The sequence below is a fragment of the Notolepis coatsorum genome (genome assembly GCF_963971535.1).
Source record: "Notolepis coatsorum genome assembly, chromosome: 10".
Taxonomy (NCBI): domain Eukaryota; kingdom Metazoa; phylum Chordata; class Actinopteri; order Aulopiformes; family Paralepididae; genus Notolepis; species Notolepis coatsorum.
The window spans coordinates 7,629,381-7,651,093 of NC_140174.1; the positions used below are offsets into that span (position 1 = coordinate 7,629,381).

The 21,713-nt window shown below is 40.8% G+C and overlaps 1 protein-coding gene across 1 annotated transcript; it reads left to right on the plus strand.

The window, feature by feature from the left end:
* The first annotated feature begins 2,484 nt into the window (after nt 1-2,484).
* aqp8a.1 (aquaporin 8a, tandem duplicate 1) lies at nt 2,485-17,460 on the plus strand. Its single transcript, XM_084322727.1, has 5 exons — nt 2,485-2,888; nt 4,499-4,625; nt 6,651-6,865; nt 9,359-9,493; nt 17,065-17,460. Exons 1-5 carry the CDS (start codon nt 2,596-2,598, stop codon nt 17,105-17,107), a joined length of 813 nt encoding a protein of 270 aa, XP_084178853.1. The 5' UTR covers nt 2,485-2,595; the 3' UTR covers nt 17,108-17,460.
* Nucleotides 17,461-21,713: the final 4,253 nt, after the last annotated feature.

Below are 21,713 nucleotides of genomic sequence, written 5' to 3' on the forward strand. Positions count from 1 at the left end.
GTGCAGGCGCCCTGACAGTTGCAAACTGTACATTGTATCAAAGGTTATTAAAACCTAATTATAAAGGTCACACCTATCATGGTTGGTTTTTAACACTTGCCCGCCCAATGGATTGTATTGTAGCCTGGTGAGCGGATCCAGCACAACTCTTAACCCTTTCACTGCCACACGACAGCCGGTTAACCCTTTCACTGTGACAATACAGAAGTGTTGTGAAGGATCAGATTAAACCGAATATGTATATTTATTTATATATATATATTTAATTGTATTTGTATATCGTTTGATATCCCCTGTATATTCCTTGTACAATATGCATTGAATATCCCCGTTTCTACTAAACAGCCCATAATAGTTTCATTCTACCATTGGACGAGAACCTGGCGCCAGGTTGCCATACCCCTAGGTCCAAGTTCAATCGTGCCGCCTAACATGTCGAGGCAACCCCCGGTTCCGCGCAGTAATATGCCGGGCGAAATACGAATGGTACTATTTGTTCATAGCGCATATATATATGGCGCTCGTAAAGTAGAACTTTCTTTTAGTCCAGTTCTTTACCCTCCAACAGAGTGACAGACGCAAAAGCCTCCCCACGACGCACGTGCAGTGTAGTAGGGCCTACTTGGCCCAGAATAGGCATTGAGATATCGTGTAGATTAATAGTTGAAGGGTCATAGTTTGGCACCATACCGTCGAGTTGGACGTATTCTATTAAGCTAATAATAGTCTATTTATGTATGGTGCATCGTTCGGTTCGAGTTCTACAGTTATCAGTACCCCCATCGTTCCTGACGTTATCTGGACGCTTATCCAGGCTGGTCAGACCCCTAGTGGTGATTGCATCCGAGGAGCTCCGGGTCAAGAGCGACTGGACCTGTATATTGGATTACTCTACCCGACGACGGCGAGCCTTCCACGGCTCTTGGATTATGCTTTGTGTGCTTTGATTATTCCATGGATAAAGGCCAACACTGTCGAGTGTTGGAATTACCCCCCGGAGAGGACTCCAGGTGAGGCGGCGCTCTACACGTGAGGTCGCACCACGTCTCTCCGTTGTGGACCGGCAGATACCGTTCCACAGAGGGTCCAGCTGTATTCGTCTGCGGCCCGAGGTTCTGTGGGCACTGTGTCCAAGACTTTGGATTCTCCCAAGACACCGTCGGCCAGATGGGATACCGCCAGCGGCTTCTCTAACCCCCCCCCCTCCTACTGTCTTACAACCAGCGGGACCCCCCCCCCCCCCTTAGTGTATCCAGCTATAATCATTTAAGTACCATCGCTATCGTTTCCTAAATATTCCAGGTTGTATACTTACTCCCTGCGCAACCAGAGATTGGACATTCAATGTTGATTTACCTACGAATACTCATTTGCCATAAAAGTGCATATTCAATATTTCAAATCATAAATGTAATTAAGTGAATGTTGTATACACCCTTTGCTGTATTAAATATTCGATTTGGTACATTTGTGTTGGTTCGTTTCATCAGGTGGGAAAGTGTTCATCATACTTATATCTTGTACTGGGTGGCCAGAAGTTAAAGTACATGAGGTAGTGGTATTAAATATCATATCTAACAATACAGTCAGGGAATTGTACCCCTCAGCTACAAGAAGGTTAGCCCTTTACCATCACACAACCGACGGCGACGCTCCATCATTAGCATCATTAGCTCCGCGGATGCTAGTAAAGGGTTAACCTTCTGTCGTGTGGCAGTGAAAGTGTTAAGTTCCTCAATACGTACATGTCCTGTATGTATATATTTATAAATTTTATATGCATGTCATGTATGGTTTTATATATATGTCCTGTATGTATTTATGTATATGCATGGCCTGTATGTATGTATATACAGTATGTATATGCATATCCTGTATGTATATATATGCATGTCTTTTACATACAGTATATATTGTATATGCATGTCATGTATGTGTGTGTGTATATATATATATATATATATATATATATACACACACATGTCCTGTATGTATATATATGCATGTCATGTATGTATATATACATGTCTTATACATACAGTATATACTGTATATGTACGTCATGTATATATATATATATATATGCTTCCCTTAGCATTCGTGAATATGAGATGGAAATCAGAAATGCATTAATACATTGAGACATCTTCCAGAAGGAACCCTTATTTGCTTTATTGTTCACGTGTATTATGTGGAATATCACAAACAAAAGGTGCTGATTGTTTTAAATGACGGAACACTTATCGATCCGCCAGCCAGCGTTCTCTCCGATAGTCACAGCTAAATGCCAATATTGTTTTATCGGTTAATAGACTCCCCCGGAGAGAGTTCTAATACCAGTAACTCGAGGTGTAGACGGTTGGAGGTAGGTGGGGCCTGGGAGGAAGTGGGCATGTGCGTGTGTGTGTTCTCTGGTTTAGGGTTTAAAAACCCCCAGGGCTCGTCCTCTGACCACCCCGCTGCCACACGCCACCACCGCACTCTCCTCCTCCGAGCACTCGGGCCAGGCAGCAGGCCAGCAGCTGACCGGTGGAGACACCAGCAGGTGGACTTGACACCTTAGGCATCACGGGACAACGGGTCCGCGGAGCCAACATGTCCGAGACGACGGAGCCTAATAATAAGACCGAGGCCTTCACCATCGAGGGGGTCGACGCGGGAGAGACGGAGAAGAAGGGCAAGGACGCGACGAGAGGGGAGATACCCGCCGTCTTCTTCTTCGAGAGATACGTCCAGCCGTGCCTGGCGGAGCTGGTCGGGACCACCCTGTTTGTGTTCGTGGGGTGCGTGTCCGTGGTGGGGAACCTGGGAGTGGACGGCGCCCTCCAGCCGGCCCTGGCACACGGACTGGCTCTGGGCGTGCTCGTCACGGTGCTGGGACCAATCAGGTGAGAACTGATGACATTTATGACATTTATCACTGATATCTCATTATATTTTTATCTATGGCTGATCATTTCATATTTTCACAATGTGGAATTCCAAGTGTACTGAGATTTGCGTTCTCATATTCTTGCATCACATTAACATAAAAATGGCTGGGCAGCACCCCTGAAAAAGTCCAGTGAATGGGCCCTCTCTAAAGCTGCTTAACTCATATCATATACATATATGTTTATTGCTGACCCATGCAGCTAGGCCCCAAGAAGGCTTCCCCCTATGGGTGGGCCTTCTTACATGAAGTGTTTGTATATAGAATACAATACAATGTAATTTCAGTGATGCTTTCATTCAAACTGCCTTACAAATACGATCTACACATGCATATCTGTGGTGCATACGTCTTTGTGAGCGACGTGGGGTTCATCATTATGGTTTAAAGTAGGGATGTCCGATATTATCGGCCTACCGATATTGGCATAAAAATTTAAATTGTAAATTTTTATTTAATTTTTTTTTACATTTATTTAACCTTTATTTACCCAGGCAAGCAAGTAAGAACAAATAATTTTTTTATTTATTGTCAAAGTATGCATAATGTTGTGTTAATTACATGACAAGAGATATGTAATGTTAATTACCTGAAATTATTCCGTTTTTTGGGGGGGGGGGGGGAACCCTGCATATATCGGTATCGGTTGATATCGGTATCGGAAATTAAGAGTTGGACTATATCGGTATCGGTAAAAAAGCCAATATCGTGCATCCCTAGTTTAAAGTAATAATCTCAAACCTTATCATATAGTATTTGCCACTTTATCACAAACTGATGTGATGTGATAGTGATTCTACCTATAACCAGTTCATGAATGTTTACATTTGTTCTTGGCTGTTCTAAACACTGGTGTCTGGCAGGACATTCCTGGTAAAATCATCTAACACACAGGAAGTGGATGTGTTTTACAGAAACAGCAGTTTGTTTGGGATGAATAGAAGTTCAAGTTTTGTTTTATTTGTCACATATAAAGTACATGTCCATTACAGTGAAATGCTTGGTTCTGTATGAGCCCCCTGAGCATGTGCTTCATACAGTAAAAAAGTTAAAAGAATAAGTCCAAACACTATACAATATACAAACTACATTTACATTTAGTCATTTAGCTGACGCTTTTATCCAAAGCGACTTACAAGTTCTGTACGACAAGTCATCAGGAAGGGTATCAGCTGAGTAACAATGTTCATCAAAGTGTTGCGTGCTACAGTATAGGTTAGTTTATTAGGACAAGTGCAGGACTAAGTAAGGTTAGTTATGGTTAGATTTTTTTAAATTTAAATTTAAATTTTTTTTATTTAATTTATATTATAGTTTATATTTAAACTAAAGTAAAACCTAAAGTACAAAATGCACACTTTTGTGGATGTAGTGCAAATCTTCTTTGTAATAAATAGATACAAATATGGTGTACTGTTAAAAAAGTGTTTAAAGTAGAAGATGAATTGGTGGAAAACAAGTTACCGTAATACAGTCCAAAAATGCAACAGCAATGACCACTTGTCACCACTAGATGTTGCCAAAACAAACAGAAATGATGCTTAATAATAATCTCTCTGGTTCCAGCGGAGGGCACTTCAACCCTGCGGTGTCCCTGAGTGTGTTCCTGTGTGGGGGGATGGACATCGTCCTGCTGGGACCCTACATACTGGCCCAGGCACTTGGAGCGATGGCTGGTGCTGGTTTGGTGAAGGTAGGAAGAACAGGCCAAACACCGTACTTTAAATTGTAATATGACTTACATTCTGAAAGCACAACTTTCTCTGATCTCTGATACACAAGGCAATGTTTCAAGGCAATGTAAATGGAAAATTTGGCCAACAGCAATGACCGACCTTATTTGTATTAATATGGCAATATTGCTAATCTCGGTTGACTCAGAAAGTTACACATTCATTAATTTACTTTAGAAAAATTATGTATTAATATTAGTGCCGTCAATCGATTATAATATTTAATCTGATTAATTGCATGATTGTCCATAGTTAACTCGCGATTAATCGCAAATTAATCACATTAAAAAGATAAAAGAATTGTATCTACCTTAAACTGATCTTTTTCAAGTTCCAAGTTTTAATACTCTTATCAACATGAGAGTCAACAAATGCTTGCTTTATGCAGCCATTTAACACAAAAGGATGACCCTCATGCATTGCAAATTTGCATCAAATTCAAAACAGAGTGATGCACAAAATAACTTAAAAGAAAATAATAATTTAAAACAATGAATAAAGTATGCATGAAATAATGGGGAAATAAATTTCTCTCTTGCCCCTTCCTCATCTCTCTCACCCCCCCTCTCTCTCTCTATCTCTCTCACACACACACACACACACACACACACACACACACACACACACACACACACACACACACACACACACACACACACACACACACACACACACTTTGAGTCAGAAACAAACATAGTATCAATGAGAGTATCAATAATATACCAGAGTGAAGTCTAGTAAAATAAAATAAAAATAAAAACATATTTTTTTCTAAAGTTAATCGTGAGTTAAAAAAAATAGTGGCGTTAATAGAATCGTGCGTTAACGCATTAATAGCGCATTAACTTTGACAGCCTTAATTAATATACCGGTATATAAATTATATATATATGTACGTATATTATATGTATTTATATAAATTATATATATATATATACTGTATATATATATGTAATTAATTAATGTATTATTTATTTATTAGTTAATTCATTAATGTATTTATTAATTAATTAATTATTTAATTTATTTACACTTGACAAGACTTGGCTTCTTGTCATTAGAACCATGAACGACTGCCTGTATTGTGTGATTGCATTGTGTATGAAAGACACACAAATGATCTATCATATTACCTCACCATTTTGAATATGACTATTGTATGAATATGCATACATAGATGACAGAGATGTATATACCTCCATATAATACTTATATATACCTACTTATACACCTGCATATAACCCATACAACTCTGCACGTATTGCATATACAATAATGCTGTATATACCGTATATATTTATTCTTACTGTATAAATATATATATCCACATATTTCTGTACATAACCGCATATAATCCTTTTTACATATCTGTGATAGATACCATATCTATATCTGTACATATCCCTTACTAGTTACGCTGCTGGCCAGTATGACTGATTATACCTGTATCACTGTACATATTAATACTATTCTGTACATACTAATAATCTGATTAGCACTACTACTCAGTAGTACTAACTTATATATTTTATACCCAGTTTAATCCCCTGTACATTGTATATTACTATTGCACTTTACTGTTACATTTACACTCTGGTTGGATGACAAACTTTTCGTTGTACTGTAACTAATGTATGATGACAATGAATTAGAATCTAATGGAATGTGCCACAAAGCTGATTAACGCTTTAAAGGAACACGCCTGGCTCCATGTTAGCCTAGCTTAGCACAATGAATGGAAGCGGACATGACCGGATAGCCTTCGGGAGAGGTGTTAGTTGGACAATGCCTTGGCTAACCGGTCATGTCCGCTTCCATTCATTGTGCTAAGCTACTGTAGGCTAACGTGCAGCCTGATGGCTTTCTACTGAACGCACAGAGAGGAAACCGGTATCTATCTTCTTGTCTCGCACTGGAGAAGACGGTAAGCTAATGTCCCAAAATGTTGGCGTGTTCCTTTAATATTTCATACGTTCCACCTCCAGGCGGTGTCCCCTGCTCCCCTGTTCCTCGCTGCCTCTGGAGGGGCGTTCGATGTGGTGAAGGCCACCACTGGGCCGGGCGGTGCCACGGTGGTGGAGATGATACTGACCCTCTTCCTGACCACGGTGGTGTGCATGGGGGCCGTCAACAGACACACCCGCTCCCGGCTGGCTCCTCTCTGCATCGGCCTCACGGTGGCGGCCGGCGTGCTGGCTGGGTGAGACCTCACCGGCACGATAATAATAATAATAATAATAGATTGGATTTGTAATGCACTTTTTGTTCGCTGGGATCCCAAAGTGCTACACTACAGGGTTAAAACATAGTTAAAAAAATAGAAATAAAATAGTTATTAGTAAAACAAATAAAATAAAATACAGAATAAAAGTAAGATAAAAAATAGAACATAGTTAATTAAAAACATAGTATAAACAGACAATGTTAAAACAACAGCGCAATAAAATTAAAATAAAAAGCTAACAGTCAAAGGCCTTTTTGAATAGGTAGGTTTTCAGGCCTGCTTTAAAAGAGTCCAGGCTCTGTGGTGCCCTCAGCTGGATGGGGAGGCTGTTCCACAGGCGTGGTGCAGCTGTGCAGAAGGCTCGGTCACCCATGGTGCAGAGCAGGGTATTGGGGACCTGAAGGAGCAGGCTACCTGCGGATCTGAGGGTGCGGGTGAAGGATTGTGGAGTGATGAGTTCCTGAAGGTAGAGGGGTGCGTGTCCGTTTATGCAGTTATGGGTGATCGTCAGGATTTTGTAGTTGATCCGGGATGAGACGGGGAGCCAGTGTAGTGAGTGGAGGATGGGGGTTATGTGATCGTGTTTACGGACTCATCAGGATCCTGGCAGCGCTGTTCTGGATGTATTGCAGCTTTTGGATGCTCTTGCCAGGAATCCCAATGAAGAGTCCGTTACAGTAGTCCAGTCTTGAGGAGATAAAGGCATGGACAAGCTTCTCTGCATCTGACAGGGTTAGAGTGGAGGCGCTCTTTATATTATCCCCAAAGGAGCCGTTTGTCTCTCACAGCCAGCAGATTCATTCTTTCATTCAGTCCTTATTTCAACTAGAGAATTAATTGATTTTCAATTCATTGATTTTCAATGACGTCAAGCGTATACATACATAATAAATACATGAAAGAAATACAATAAATATACAATAAATGCAAGACATAATAGAGTATGCACAATCAATTAAAACAACTGCAGTTTATGGTGGTATGGTTGGTGATTAAGGATTTAAAAGTTAAAAAGCAACAATTCATAATACCACAACACAGAGAAAACATTGAAATTAAAACGGAAATGATTAAAGTGCATCATCAGTGAGAACAATCAAAACCAACCTACTGTATCCATATTATTCTACCACCAGCAATACATTTGGGATATTACTGTGTATGTGTACTGTGTATGTAGAATAAACAATTGACATTAAAGGGGCACTTCACCAAAAAGACAATGCTGATTTATTTTGCATATAATGTCACACACATCCAAAAACAGTTTTGCACACATTAATTTAGTTTGACAGTTATTGAGGGCAAATGAGTTTGAATGTGGCCACCAGTGATGTCATCGTGGACATTGGATCCTTGTATTGTGTTAATTACAGCTCAGTGAAATGATAAGGTAGCCGTCCCTACAAGACAAGGTATTGCTGTTTTAGTGCTGTAATTAACACAAGGATCCAATGTCGCCGATGACATAACTGGTGGCCATATTCAAACTCATTTTCTCTCAAAGATTTTCTAACTAAATGAATGTGTTCAAAACCTTTTTTAGTTTTAATATAATATAGTGTTAATAATATAATGTGATAGAAACATTGAATGTACAGTACATTATCAGTAAGGGCCTTTTTTGGTAATAGAGTAACATGCTTCTAGTAGGTTCTAGATTCTATATTTATAAATACTATACAGGGCGTGGATGATAACACGCTGTGACCCTTCATGAGGACATGCAGGCTGAGCAGGTGCAGTGTGCTGATAGCAGGCTGGACACGCCAGACCCCAGCTAGCTTCATAGACCTAACACTACTCTGATTTGGCACTTTATTTCACAAATGCGATATTTGGCTGAGAAAGCTTTTTTTTTTTTATTATTATTATTATTATTAATAAAATGTTGTTGTTAGCCAAATACTATATTCACAAATGTTACTTAAACTTTACAAACAGAAAGACATATATGTTAATGAAATGTATTACATTTTTTAATGTTTTATTATTTAATTTTTCTATTTTAATTTATTAAAATTTTCTATTTTAATTTAAATGTAATAATTAATAATTAAAAATAAATTATGAAATGGGACATTATACCCTTTCCTTTTATCAATTTAATTTGCTTTGTTTATTGTAGTTGTATCTTATATATATTTATTTATGCTTCTTTTTATAATTTGCCCCAGCTCAACCGCCCTCCCCACCCAAAATAACACTACAGTTCGAACAAACAAAGCAAAAACAAATAAGAAAATAAAAAGAATGGGGGAGGGATAGCTGGAGCTCAGACCCACATCACTATCTTATACATATTTGCCAAATGTTTCTGTGATATTGTTTTAATGGTTCATGTTGCACTTTTGAATAGTAATAATAAGGTAAAAAAAAATATATAAATAATAATAATTAATCAAATAAAAGCCCTGTTCCAGGGGTCTGAGGCCAGCTGGACAGTAACCAGAAGTGTCTTGCTTTCAGAGGAACAGTATCCGGAGGCTGCATGAACCCAGCCCGGGCCTTTGGTCCTGCAGTCGTAGCTAACTACTGGGACCATCACTGGATCTACTGGGTCGGACCCGCCTGTGGAGCCATGCTCACTGTCACCTTGGTCAGGTATGTGCTGTACCTTCACTGTTAGTCTACATGTAGTGGTGATGGACCCACCTGTGGAGCCATGCTCACTGTCACCTTGGTCAGGTATGTGCTGTACCTTCACTGTTAGTCTACATGTAGTGGTGATGGACCCACCTGTGGAGCCATGCTCACCGTCACCGTGGTCAGGTATGTACTGTACCTTCACTGTTAGTCTACATGTAGTGGCGATGGACCCACCTGTGGAGCCATGCTCACTGTCACCTTGGTCAGGTATGTGCTGTACCTTCACTGTTAGTCTACATGTAGTGGTGATGGACCCACCTGTGGAGCACTGCTCACTGTCACCTTGGTCAGGTATGTACTGTACCTTCACTGTTAGTCTACATGTAGTGGTGATGGACCCACCTGTGGAGCACTGCTCACTGTCACCTTGGTCAGGTATGTACTGTACCTTCACTGTTAGTCTACATGTAGTGGTGATGGACCCACCTGTGGAGCACTGCTCACTGTCACCTTGGTCAGGTATGTACTGTACCTTCACTGTTAGTCTACATGTAGTGGTGATGGACCCGCCTGTGGAGCCATGCTCACTGTCACCTTGGTCAGGTATGTACTGTACCTTCACTGTTAGTCTACATGTAGTGGTGATAGACCCACCTGTGGAGCCATGCTCACTGTCACCTTGGTCAGGTATGTACTGTACCTTCACTGTTAGTCTACATGTAGTGGTGATAGACCCACCTGTGGAGCCATGCTCACTGTCACCTTGGTCAGGTATGTACTGTACCTTCACTGTTAGTCTACATGTAGTGGTGATGGACCCACCTGTGGAGCACTGCTCACTGTCACCTTGGTCAGGTATGTACTGTACCTTCACTGTTAGTCTACATGTAGTGGTGATGGAGTTGTGACTTGGTAATGGTGGTAGTATTATTAGGAGTAGGAGTAGTTTCTGTACTAATAGTGGTAGTGATGATAGTAGTGGGCGACAGTGGCTCGGGAGGTAGAGCAGTCGTCTGGCAATCCGGAGGTTCCCGGTTCGATTCCCACTGCTCCCGGGCAGCGTGTCGATGTGTCCTTGAGCTAGATACTTAACCCCTAATTGCTCCCGATGAGCAGGTTGGCACCTTGCATGGTTGCCTCCGCCGTCGGTGTGTGAATGTGTGAGTGAATGGGTAAAAAATGTGAGTAACAAATTGTAAAGCGCTTTGGATAAAAGCTGCTATATAAAAAAGCAGCCATTTACCATTTAGTGGTAGTAATAGTAGTTGTGGTACTGTATAAGTAATCATATTAGTAGTATTGGTTGTAGTAGTAGCATTATTGATAATAAAACACAAGATACTTGTTCCCTAATAATAAGGATAAACGCTCAATGAAGAAACCCACTCCCAGTGCCACGGGAGGCTCTAACATGCCTATAAATACGTACTATGGAATTACACACTATGAATGTATTACATGGCCCATTCAACTGATCCATTCCCCTTGGATGTGAGCTGCAGCTATTGACAATGTGTTGCTACATACTCTACCACCACATGGCCCCTAATGACCACCACAACCCAGCATGTAGACAGATAGGCAGCCAGAGACAGCATATCACCAGGGTCATCAAGTGGGCACCTCCCTTCACTGGTGTTTCATTAAGTTAGGCCCACTGCCCACAACACCTCGGGAAGCCTCAAAGACTAGCTCCGCCACGCCACAACCACACCCCCCCCCCCCTCCATACAATCTCTCACCGGCCAATGTTACCCACATGCACAACTTCCATGCAATTAACACAACACAAGGATTCAATGGGTCTCATTCGCCAACGGACTTAAGACAAAAATTTCACTGCCACACGACAGCCGGTTAACCCTTTCACTGTGACAATACAGAAGGTTAGCCCTTTACTATCACACAACCGACGGCGATGCTCCATCATTAGCGTCATTAGCTCCGCGGATTCTGTCGTGTGGTAGTGAAAGGGTTAAGACATCTTAGATTTTGGGATTCCCCAACCGTCCCTAAGCTTGGATTTGGCTTTATTTGGGAGGAATCATAGTGATTCCTTCATGTCAACTCTACAGGCGGCCTCCTTGGAATTAATTAATCATAATTTAAATAAATATGACTATTTGTACGATTTAAAAAAATTACGCATTTGATGTCGGAAAAATAAATAAAATCCAAGTTTAGGGACGGTTGGGGAATCCCAAAATCTAAGCTGTCTTAAATGGCCCTAAGAGCAAATTATTTTGTCTCAAGTCCGTTGGAGAATGAGACCCATTGTCTCCAATGACATCACTGGTGGTCGGGGTGGACGGTATAAAAAGTACACCGGTATGAACTTGCGCTACGTTATGGATTTTGACTATAGGGAGGTGTAGTCTGACGTCACTGGTTGTTCCACCCGTATAGGGATTTATCATTGGGAAAATGGATTATCGGCTATTGTAACAATTCTGCTGCATGGAAATTGAAAAGCTTTTCATTTTTGCACAAAATGAGTTCCCTTCTCAGCGTTGCTTGGGCTGATCGCTATACTAACTCGTTTGGCTGGGTTAGGGGGAGGGCAAGTCATGGGTGGGAATCTGGCGTTGTGGACAGCGACGCCTACAGGTCAAGTCTGGGCGCTTGCTCAGCGGAGGCAGGACTTGATGAAGGCAGCGTGACCTCCCATACGTTACACTTCACCAATGAGAGTCCTCGCTGCCAGGTGAAAAAAGAGTCACTGGCTGTCGCTGCGCGTGTCGGAGGAAGCGTGCGGATGATTTCAGGGTTCCCTTGTACCGACCAGTAGGAGAACATGCGCACAACAACCAGGTAGGGGAGGGGGGGAATTGGCACAACGACTAAATTGGGACGGGGAGAAAACAGAGAAAAAAATCTGAGAAAGCGAGGATTAAAATTTTTTTTTAAAATGAGTTCCCTTCTATCACTAACATTATTGTTTAAACATTTTTGGTTGAAATAAAATTTCGTGATTTCTTTCTTTTATGATTAACACTTTAATCGCCGGAAACGCCGAAAATCGTCATTGCCCGCCATGCTCATTCTGCCGAAGACGCCGTAACACGTCTTTGATATCAATATTTCAAAAATCTGTGATCGAAATCATATTTCTCCTCCGGGGACCTGAGATATACTGCTGAGCTCCACTCAACTGTCTAACGGTTCAAGAGCGCCATCTGGTGGCCGATCGGCAGATCGCCCAACAGGAAGTGACGCGCCAAACAGGAAGTGCTCACCCATATTTCGTCCGGGCACTCGCGATCGTTAGCCGGACTCCATCTCGACACACTGGATAATCAATCGCTCGCCCTAACTCAATAAACAACGTTATTTGGACGTATATAGTATTATACAACCTGGAAATGGTTCATCATTCCTGGTCAGGAACCTTTTTGACTGGGAGAGCCATAAAAGCCAAATATTTCTAAATATATTTCATTGAGAGCCATATAGTATTTTTAACATATAATAAATTAAATATGTCTTACTTTTAATGCGACTTCTGGTGCTGCATGGTTTTGCTGATGGCCTTGTATCTGGTTCATACGTGGTGAGGTTGAGCTTCATGCAGGCGTTGAGGCTTCCATCAGTTAAACGTGAGCGTAGGTTGGTCTTAATGTTCCTCATATGCGAGAATGACTGCCCACATGCATATGTAGAGCCAAACATGGTCAATACGGCAATACTCACGCTGCATTGTGTGGTATGTCACAGGAAGCTCGTTCCAAGTTTTAAGAATCAGCTAGTCTTCAGGTTGAAGATTTTTAATTTCTGTTCACTTGTGTTCCCTCGCCAGCTCTGCTCGCTATATCTTCAGCTACAGATACTATTAGCTGTATCTTCAAAACTAATTTCTGTTTACTTTAAAATGACACAGTATTATTAAGAAATATCACAAGTATTTAAATAAAAAAAAAAAAAAAAAAATTACTCAAATTTCTGGGAGCCATATGCTGTCACCAGAAGAGCCATATATGGCTCGCAAGCCATAGGTTCCCGACCCCTGATCTAGATCAACATCCCATAATAGAAAACTGTCTACTCCAAGCTGATCGTCCAACGGCGCGAGGAAGATACGGTAAGATCCAGCGTTATTTTCCAACGTGTTCTTTACTAACTGCTCTGATGACCATATCACCCACACTACATGAATCATCTAACGTTGGCCACGGAATTATAAACGACCCCCAGCCCATCCGGTCAACATCAGATGATACGTAGTAACTTCTAGAAGTACCTCCAGTTGAAATTTTTTATCTGGCACCGATCGCTATCAAACTGTATTTCATCATCAATATAATGCATTTGGGGCTATAAATAAAGTTCTGGAGAAAGCTGCAGAAAACGATAAAAACATACTTATACTTTAGACCGTATTTTAGTATGAATATGTGAATGAAAAAGTATAACGTTGCTACACCCTGAACAATAGATATAGGACATTGAATGGGCCATAATAATGTCAATTTAGCAATACAATTTAAAAAGTTATAGCCCTGCAAAGAAGGGGAACTTCTCCATAGACAAATAGAGATGGCGAGGGATGGTAAATTATGAATTTAACCATGGCGATCAAAGTGTTAATTGTGAATATTTTCATGTTGAGCTATAGATTGTGGATGAATAAGCACAGAAAGGTACACCATGCCAATGTTAATGCTCTATTTGTATTAAACGAGGCGATTTAGAAATGGGCAATGGGGAAATACATTGCGTTGGACAGAGGGTGGAACATGAAAAACGGCAATGACGTAACCACTACACCTCCCTATACCTTGTGACCGGTAGAGCAGCTCTAAAGTAGCAATGACGTAACCAGACCAGTAGGAGGCAGCGATGCGATGCATGCAGGCTTGCGTAGTCATCAGCCTGCTCCACCGAATCATCTGCAACATGCGAGAGACATTACAAAAACGATGAAATGGCTGAAAGCGCAGCTGAGGTGTGCCAAGATTCACCATATAATAATTATACAATCTTGAGCCATGGTTGATTAGGGGTAAGCTACTCTTATTACACATCTATATTAGTAGGTTGAGGGACCACTGAAGAGAGATATTGTCAGTTGTGTATGGGATGTGATGATGTGTGACCCTGAGGGGAGAGGAGGTTTATGGAAGGTGAGGGCAATAAAAGAGTTGTATTTCGGAGATAACCGCTGTGGTCAGAGTCTAGAGAGAGAGGTACACAGAAGAAGTCCAAACTATGGGATTAACAGCTGCTGTGGGTGTCGTCGGGATATTGGGTAAAGGGGGGGTCTCTGGTCACATGACCCTCCATGGTGAGGTCAGTTTTAGGGAATTGAAGGAGGAGCCACTTCCATCTAACCTTCTCTATAAACCTCAGCTGAGACTGATTGGAGGTCAGATTGGAGGACGAGACGACCAGACGGTACGTGAGCCAGGAGGACGTATGGGGTGAAGCTAACCGCTGTTATCTTACTTGTTCTGTGTTGGTCAATTGATTCAGGATAATACAATAATTATCCTGTCATCATATGTACCATTTATTTATGGCATAACGTCGTAGCCTTATTATTGTAGAATTGTCATAGAATATGAAGTAATCTATTTTATACATTACATTATATAGATAACATTCTTATACAGGACAGAACGAAGAGGAGTAATTGTTTGTCAAAAAAAGAACACAGGTTAAAATTATATTATTATATTATTATATGGACACGGTTTGGTTTTAAAACCTCAGATATAGAGCAGAAAACTGTCATCTGCAAATTGTTGTAAATACCAGCAATCTTTTCTATCACCTAAAAACAAAACACGTGTTGGAATATTAAGGAAGCAAAAGAATGCATACTCCGCAAACATTGAGTTAATAGTCGGGTAGCGGTGGGACAATTATTGCTGTCTCTGCATCTCAGACAGTTAGACAGTTACTCAGACATCAGTTACTCAGACATCAGTTACTCAGACATCAGTTACTCAGACATCAGTTACTCAGACATCAGTTACTCAGACATCAGTTACTCAGACATCAGTTACTCAGACATCAGTTACTCAGACATCATCAGTTACTCAGACATCAGTTACTCAGACAGTTACTCAGACATCAGTTACTCAGACATCAGTTACTCAGACAGTTACTCAGACAGTTACTCAGACATCAGTTACTCTGACATCAGTTACTCTGACATCAGTTACTCTGACATCAGTTACTCTGACATCAGTTACTCAGACAGTTACTCAGACATCAGTTACTCAGACATCATCAGTTACTCAGACATCAGTTACTCAGACAGTTACTCAGACATCAGTTACTCAGACATCAGTTACTCAGACAGTTACTCAGACAGTTACTCAGACATCAGTTACTCTGACATCAGCTACTCAGACATCAGCTACTCAGGCGTTTTCCAAAGTCAGTCCTCCTTACCACTGATGCCAGTGATGGACCGGCATAACAAACGGCGTCACTGTTTACTTGTGCAAGTAACTTGAGAAAAGGTTTTGCATTTTCTTTTCAATTGCAGTTTTGCCTAATAAATGTTCTTAAAATACCTCTGTACTATGTGGAATATAACCTAGTAATACAAGAGTACAGTAATAGCTGCCATACCAGTGTTATATCCCTTCAGAAGCAGTTATATCAACATTGATTGTACCGTGATATATACTGTTACTGTCTGTGCTTCAAATTATACCGTGATATAGATTTTAGACCATACGGTCCAACCCCTTACTGGTGGCCATATTCAAACTTATTTACTGTCAATAGCTGTCAATCTAAATTAATGTGTGCATGTGTGTTTTTGCACGTGTATGAGATTATGTGCAAAATTAATCGGCCAGTAATTGAATTGGGCGCCACAGCATTGAACGGCAGATCAATGATTTCATTATAGATCGGTTCACTCATGTAAATGGTGAATGGACTGCACTTACAGTGGGGGCGACAGTGGCTCAGGAGGTCTGAAGGTTCCCGGTTCGATTCCCGCTCCTCCCGGGCAGTGTGTCGAAGTATCCTTGAGCAAGACACTTAACCCCTAATTGCTCCCGATGAGCAGGTCGGCACCTCCGCCGTCGGTGTGTGAATGTGTGAGTGAATGTGAGGAACAAAAATTGTCACGCGCTTTGGATAAAAATGCTATATATAAATGTACCATTTATTGTTTTATTTACCATTTATATAGTGCTTTTGTCCAAACCGGCTCAGTGGCCTCGTGGGTAGAGTGTCCGCCCTGAGTTCGGGAGGCTGGGAGTTCAAGCCCCGGCCGAGTCATACCAAAGACTATTTAAAAATGGTACCCATAGCCTCCCTGCTTGACACTCAGCATCAAGGGTTGGTTTGGGGGGAAGTCCTTGCGACATACTAGCGTCATGTCCAAGGGGTGTACTTGTACATCAAGCTGCCTCACGCTACGGAAACAGGAGATAGGCTCCTGCCCCATGTGCCGTTACGGCTCGAGAACCATTGGTTCTCAAAGGCAAACTTCTTTGTCCAAAGCGCTTTACAACTTATGTTCACCCACTCACTCACACATTCACTCACTCACTCACTCACTCACACGTTCACACGGCAACGGAGGATCCGACCTGCTCATTTAGAGTTTCTCTCCCGCGCAGGTTGTGTTTTGGTGACCAGAGGACTCGAGTCGTGCTGAAGTGAACGTCTGACTTCTCCTAAGAGGGACATCTTCCCAACTTGCCCACAGGTTGACGACGGCTGTTCTTTGTGTGGTTTTGATATGAGTTTAAAGGTGCATGCGTTACACACGATGCATGCTAGAAGCACGAGTGTAGAAGTATGTCGTATGTTATTTATAAGCTCTTTGTTGTCACGCTGATGTTCCAAATGTGAGAATCTTTTCCACTATTTTTTTTTATTGTATTTCTTATTACATTTTAATAAGTGGTAACGCTATTATCTACAACAACAAGAGATACTCTGTGTGAAGTTTATATATGTGTTTATAACGGTTGAAATGGACTTTGATAATAAATTCGATACCTTTAAACGGATCATCGCGTTTGTCTGCTGTGTGTTTATTTTTACAGTCTTTTTTTATAATGATTGGTTGGTTCAAAGTGCTTGAATGGATTAGCACGCTACGGTGTTTTGATTATGTGAACGGCGGTGCAAGGACGGGGCACTGAACTCTAAATCGTAGGATCAAGGAAAGGGGGCGGGATTTGAGATTAAATTAAGGGCACTGCTTCATGATTTAAGTCTAGCATTATTGTGGAGTGCATGGTTTTCCATGGTGCGTGGTTTTCCATTCAAGGACTTCAGAGGTCAATTCTGAGGTTAATTTCATCGCTACAACTATAGACAAATAGAATCTAGATGAATATGAAGCCAAAAATATATTGTGAAAAACGTATGTGCATATTTTGCACATAATATCACATATCCCCCAAAACACAAAACAGTTTTGCACCCATTCATTTAGTTTGTCAGTTAGTTGAGTTTGAATGGGTCCTCCAGTGATGTCATCAGAGGACACTGACTCCTTGTGTGCTAATTACAGCTCAATGAAATGATGTAGATGAAAAAAGTCCTTGTCTTAAAGGGGCTGCTATAATTTAATTGAGAACACAAGGATTCAATCCACCCGATGACATCACTGGTGGCCATATTCAAACTAATTCACTCTCAATAACTAACTTAATGTGTACTGTTTACAGTTTTTGGATGTGTGTGAGATTATGTGCAAAATAAATCCACATTGTTTTTGGTGAAGTGCCCCTTTAAACAAGTACAGTTCTTGAATTCTTTAATCAGCCAATGCAGTAAGCCAGGGGGTTCTCAAATTTTTTATACCACGACCCCATTTTATTTAGGAATCTTTTTGGCGACCCCACAGAGTAATTTCAACATGCAATTAAGGAATATAAAAATAAAAGCACACATTGAAATTGATCATGCATATTTATCTATTTCATTACAGCACTGTTATCAATACACATTTATAAAACTAGGCATATTTAGCCAAAATATATATATTTTCTTTGGCCAACGCGCCAAACTGTTACTGTCACCTGCCCACGACCCGTAGTTTGAGAACCACTGCAGTAAGCAAACAAGATCACAACATATCTTGAAACAAAGAGCACAATGAAAGTACAAGATAGAATCCCTTGCTACATTTATCTTATCTATCTATCTACATGTGGTTATGTACTACAAAAACTACAAATACTACTATTCTACCACCACCACTACTTTTAAATTATATTTCTTATTACATTTTAATAAGTGGTAATGTTATGATCTACAACAAGAGACACTTTGTGTGAGAGATCAACGGTTGGAATGGAATTTGATAATAAATTCGATACCTTTAAAACAGATTATCCATTTTGTCTGCTTGGTATTTACAGTCTCTTTTATAATCATTGTTTGGTTCAAAGTCCTTGAATGGAAAACCATGCCATGACCATTTCAATAACGCTAACGTTAGATCGATTAAAACCATAAAGTAGTGTCCTCAACTTGATCTCAAACCCCGCCCCCTTCTCTACGATCCTCCCATCACAGGTGTTGCTTTCCTCAGACAAACTGTGATTGGAGGATTGAGAAAAGAGGGCGTGGTTTGAGATGGGTCTAATTAAGGGCACTACTCTGTGTTGTGGAGTTGTGGCCTGTTCTTGCACAACTGTTTGAAGAATGAAAACAACATAGCGTGGTTTTTCATTAAAGCACTCCAGAGGTTCATTTAGAGGTCAAATCTGTTCAAATACATTATAAAAGGAGGAAATGCATTTGCATAAATGAGACAAAACATGAGTGGAAAGAGAAAAAAACAGTACAAAAATAAAAAACAGTTATACTCGGGTGGGGAGGTTTGTGATCGTGTTTTAAATTAACACTTTGGGTGCCGGGAAACGCTTAAGCACGTCATTCCCGGCCATGTTCAAGTTGCCGAAGACGCTTTACAGCGTCTTTAATATCAATATTTCAAAAATCTGTGATCGGATTCATATGTCCCCTCCGCTGGCCTGAGATCCACCAGGAGGACCCACTGAGCTCTCTGGCGGTTCAGGAGCGCCATCTGGTGGCCGATCGGCGCAATCGCTTAACAGGAAGTGCCGTAGAGGTTGTGCTGGACGGCCGTATTACTTCCGGGCACTCGCTAATAGGTCCCGGGACTCGATCTCGACACACTACATAGCGATCGATTGCCAATAACTCGATAAACAACATGATTTGGACGTATATACCATTATACAAGCTGGAGATGGACCGGGTAAATCTACATCCCATAATGATAAAATGTCTACTCTACGATGATCGCCCAACGGCGCGCGGAGACTGGGGTGAGTTTTAGCGTGTAAAGTTACCGTCTTCGATACTAACTGCTATTATCAACATTTGACCCACATTAGATGATTGGTATAACGCTGCCCACGGAATTATAAACGCCCCCTAGCCCATCCGGTCAACATCAGATGACGTGTAGTAACTTCTAGAAGTACGTCTAGTTGGAATTTTTTATATCGCGCTGATTGCCATAAAACTGTATTGCATCATCAATATAATGTATTTGGGGCTATAGATCACGTTCTGGAGAAAGCTGCAAAAAGAGATGAAAACATACTTATACATTAGACCATACTTTACTATGAATATGTGAATGAAAAAGTTTAACGTTGCTACACAATGAACAATACATATAGGACTTTGAATGGCCCCTAATAATGGCAATGTAGCAATAGAATTTAAAAAGTTATAGCCCTGCAAAGAAGGGGACTTTCTCTATAGACAAATAGAGCCGGCAACCTACGGTTGATAATGAATTTAACCCATGGCAGCCAAAGTGTTAAAAACAGTTACATACCGAGGTAGGGAGCTTTGTGATCATGTTTTAAATTAAAAACAGTTAAATACCGAGGTAGGGAGCTTTGTGATCATGTTTTAAATTAAAAACAGTTACATATACTGATGTTTTTAAATTGTCCAGAGGATAGTGGGATATTGATTTTTAGTGTGAGTTAAAGATCATCCCAGGAAGCTGGTGCATCAAAACAAAGGGCAGACTTATCAAGTTCAGACTGAACCCGTGGGACCTCAAGTGTGAACCGTTTGAGCTGGTCAGATAAGGTCCATAATTCCAATCTAGCACCATTGTGATATATGGTGGCAATTGTCCATCAATGGCCTTAAAGATGAACCGATACCAATGTCTATTTCATCTTTGTGATAGAGAAGACCAACCCACCTTATCATACAGGATGCAATGGTAAATCGTAAATGGACAGCATTTATATATACCGCTTTTATCCAAAGCTCTTTACAACTCATGTCTCACACTCTTCCATTCACACACACACACACACACACACACACACACACACCGACAATGCAAGGTGCCAACCTGCTCATCGGGAGCAATGATGAGTGCCATAACTATCACCAGTTAGGAATCTAAGAGCAGAGTGATATACGGCGTCTAGGGGTAAAAGAGTGGACAAGGCAGTGTTTCTATAGATTACATCAACATAATCCAACACTGACATAAATGTACATTTAGTCATTTAGCTATGACGCTTTTATCCAAAGCGATTTACAAGTTTTGTACGACAAGTCAGCAGGAAGGCTACAACTCTATCAGCTGAGTAACAATGTTCATCAAAGTGTCGAGTGCTACAATGTAGGTTAGTAGATTAGGACAATTGCATGACAGTAAGGTTATTTAGGTTTTTTTTGTTGTTGTAAAATAACCCAATCTTTTGTCTCAGCTGGCTAGTGAAATTGTATATGTGGTATTTATAGATGGCATATAGATCCAGATAGATGATGATGATGGTGAAGGTGAAGCCACCACCATCATGTGCCAGTATTACGTTATGATCACTTGTTAAAGGGGCACTTCACTGAAAAACATATTTTGCACATTATATCTTGCACATAATCTCGCACATATCCCAAAGCAAAGTCGTTTTGCCCACATTAATTTAGTTGAGAATGTGTCCTCCAGTGATGTCATCAGAGGACACTGACTCCGTGTGTGCTAATTACAGCTCAATGAAATTAGGTAGATGAAAGAATAGCAATCCATAAAGAAATCCCTATCTTCATTATGTCATTGAGTTGTAATTAAAGCTGCTGTGGGTTCGAATCCCGCTTGAGGGCCAGGTTGCCGGGTTGCCAGGTTTCCAGGTGGGGTATCTCCCAGGCCTTTTTTTTTTTTTTTTTTTTTTTAATCAAATTTATCTCCCAGGCCTTTCTGTGTAGTTTGCATGTTCTCCCCGTGCTCGCAAGGGTTTACCCT

What these genes read in the sequence shown, in the direction of transcription:
- aqp8a.1 (XM_084322727.1), top strand. Translation starts at nt 2,596, where the DNA reads ATGTCCGAGACGACGGAGCCTAATAATAAGACCGAGGCCTTCACCATC. An exon ending in CTGGTGCTGGTTTGGTGAAG is followed by an intron (nt 4,626 to 6,650) that starts GTAGGAAGAACA and finishes TTCCACCTCCAG; the next exon opens with GCGGTGTCCCCTGCTCCCCT. An exon ending in GCGGCCGGCGTGCTGGCTGG is followed by an intron (nt 6,866 to 9,358) that starts GTGAGACCTCAC and finishes TCTTGCTTTCAG; the next exon opens with AGGAACAGTATCCGGAGGCT.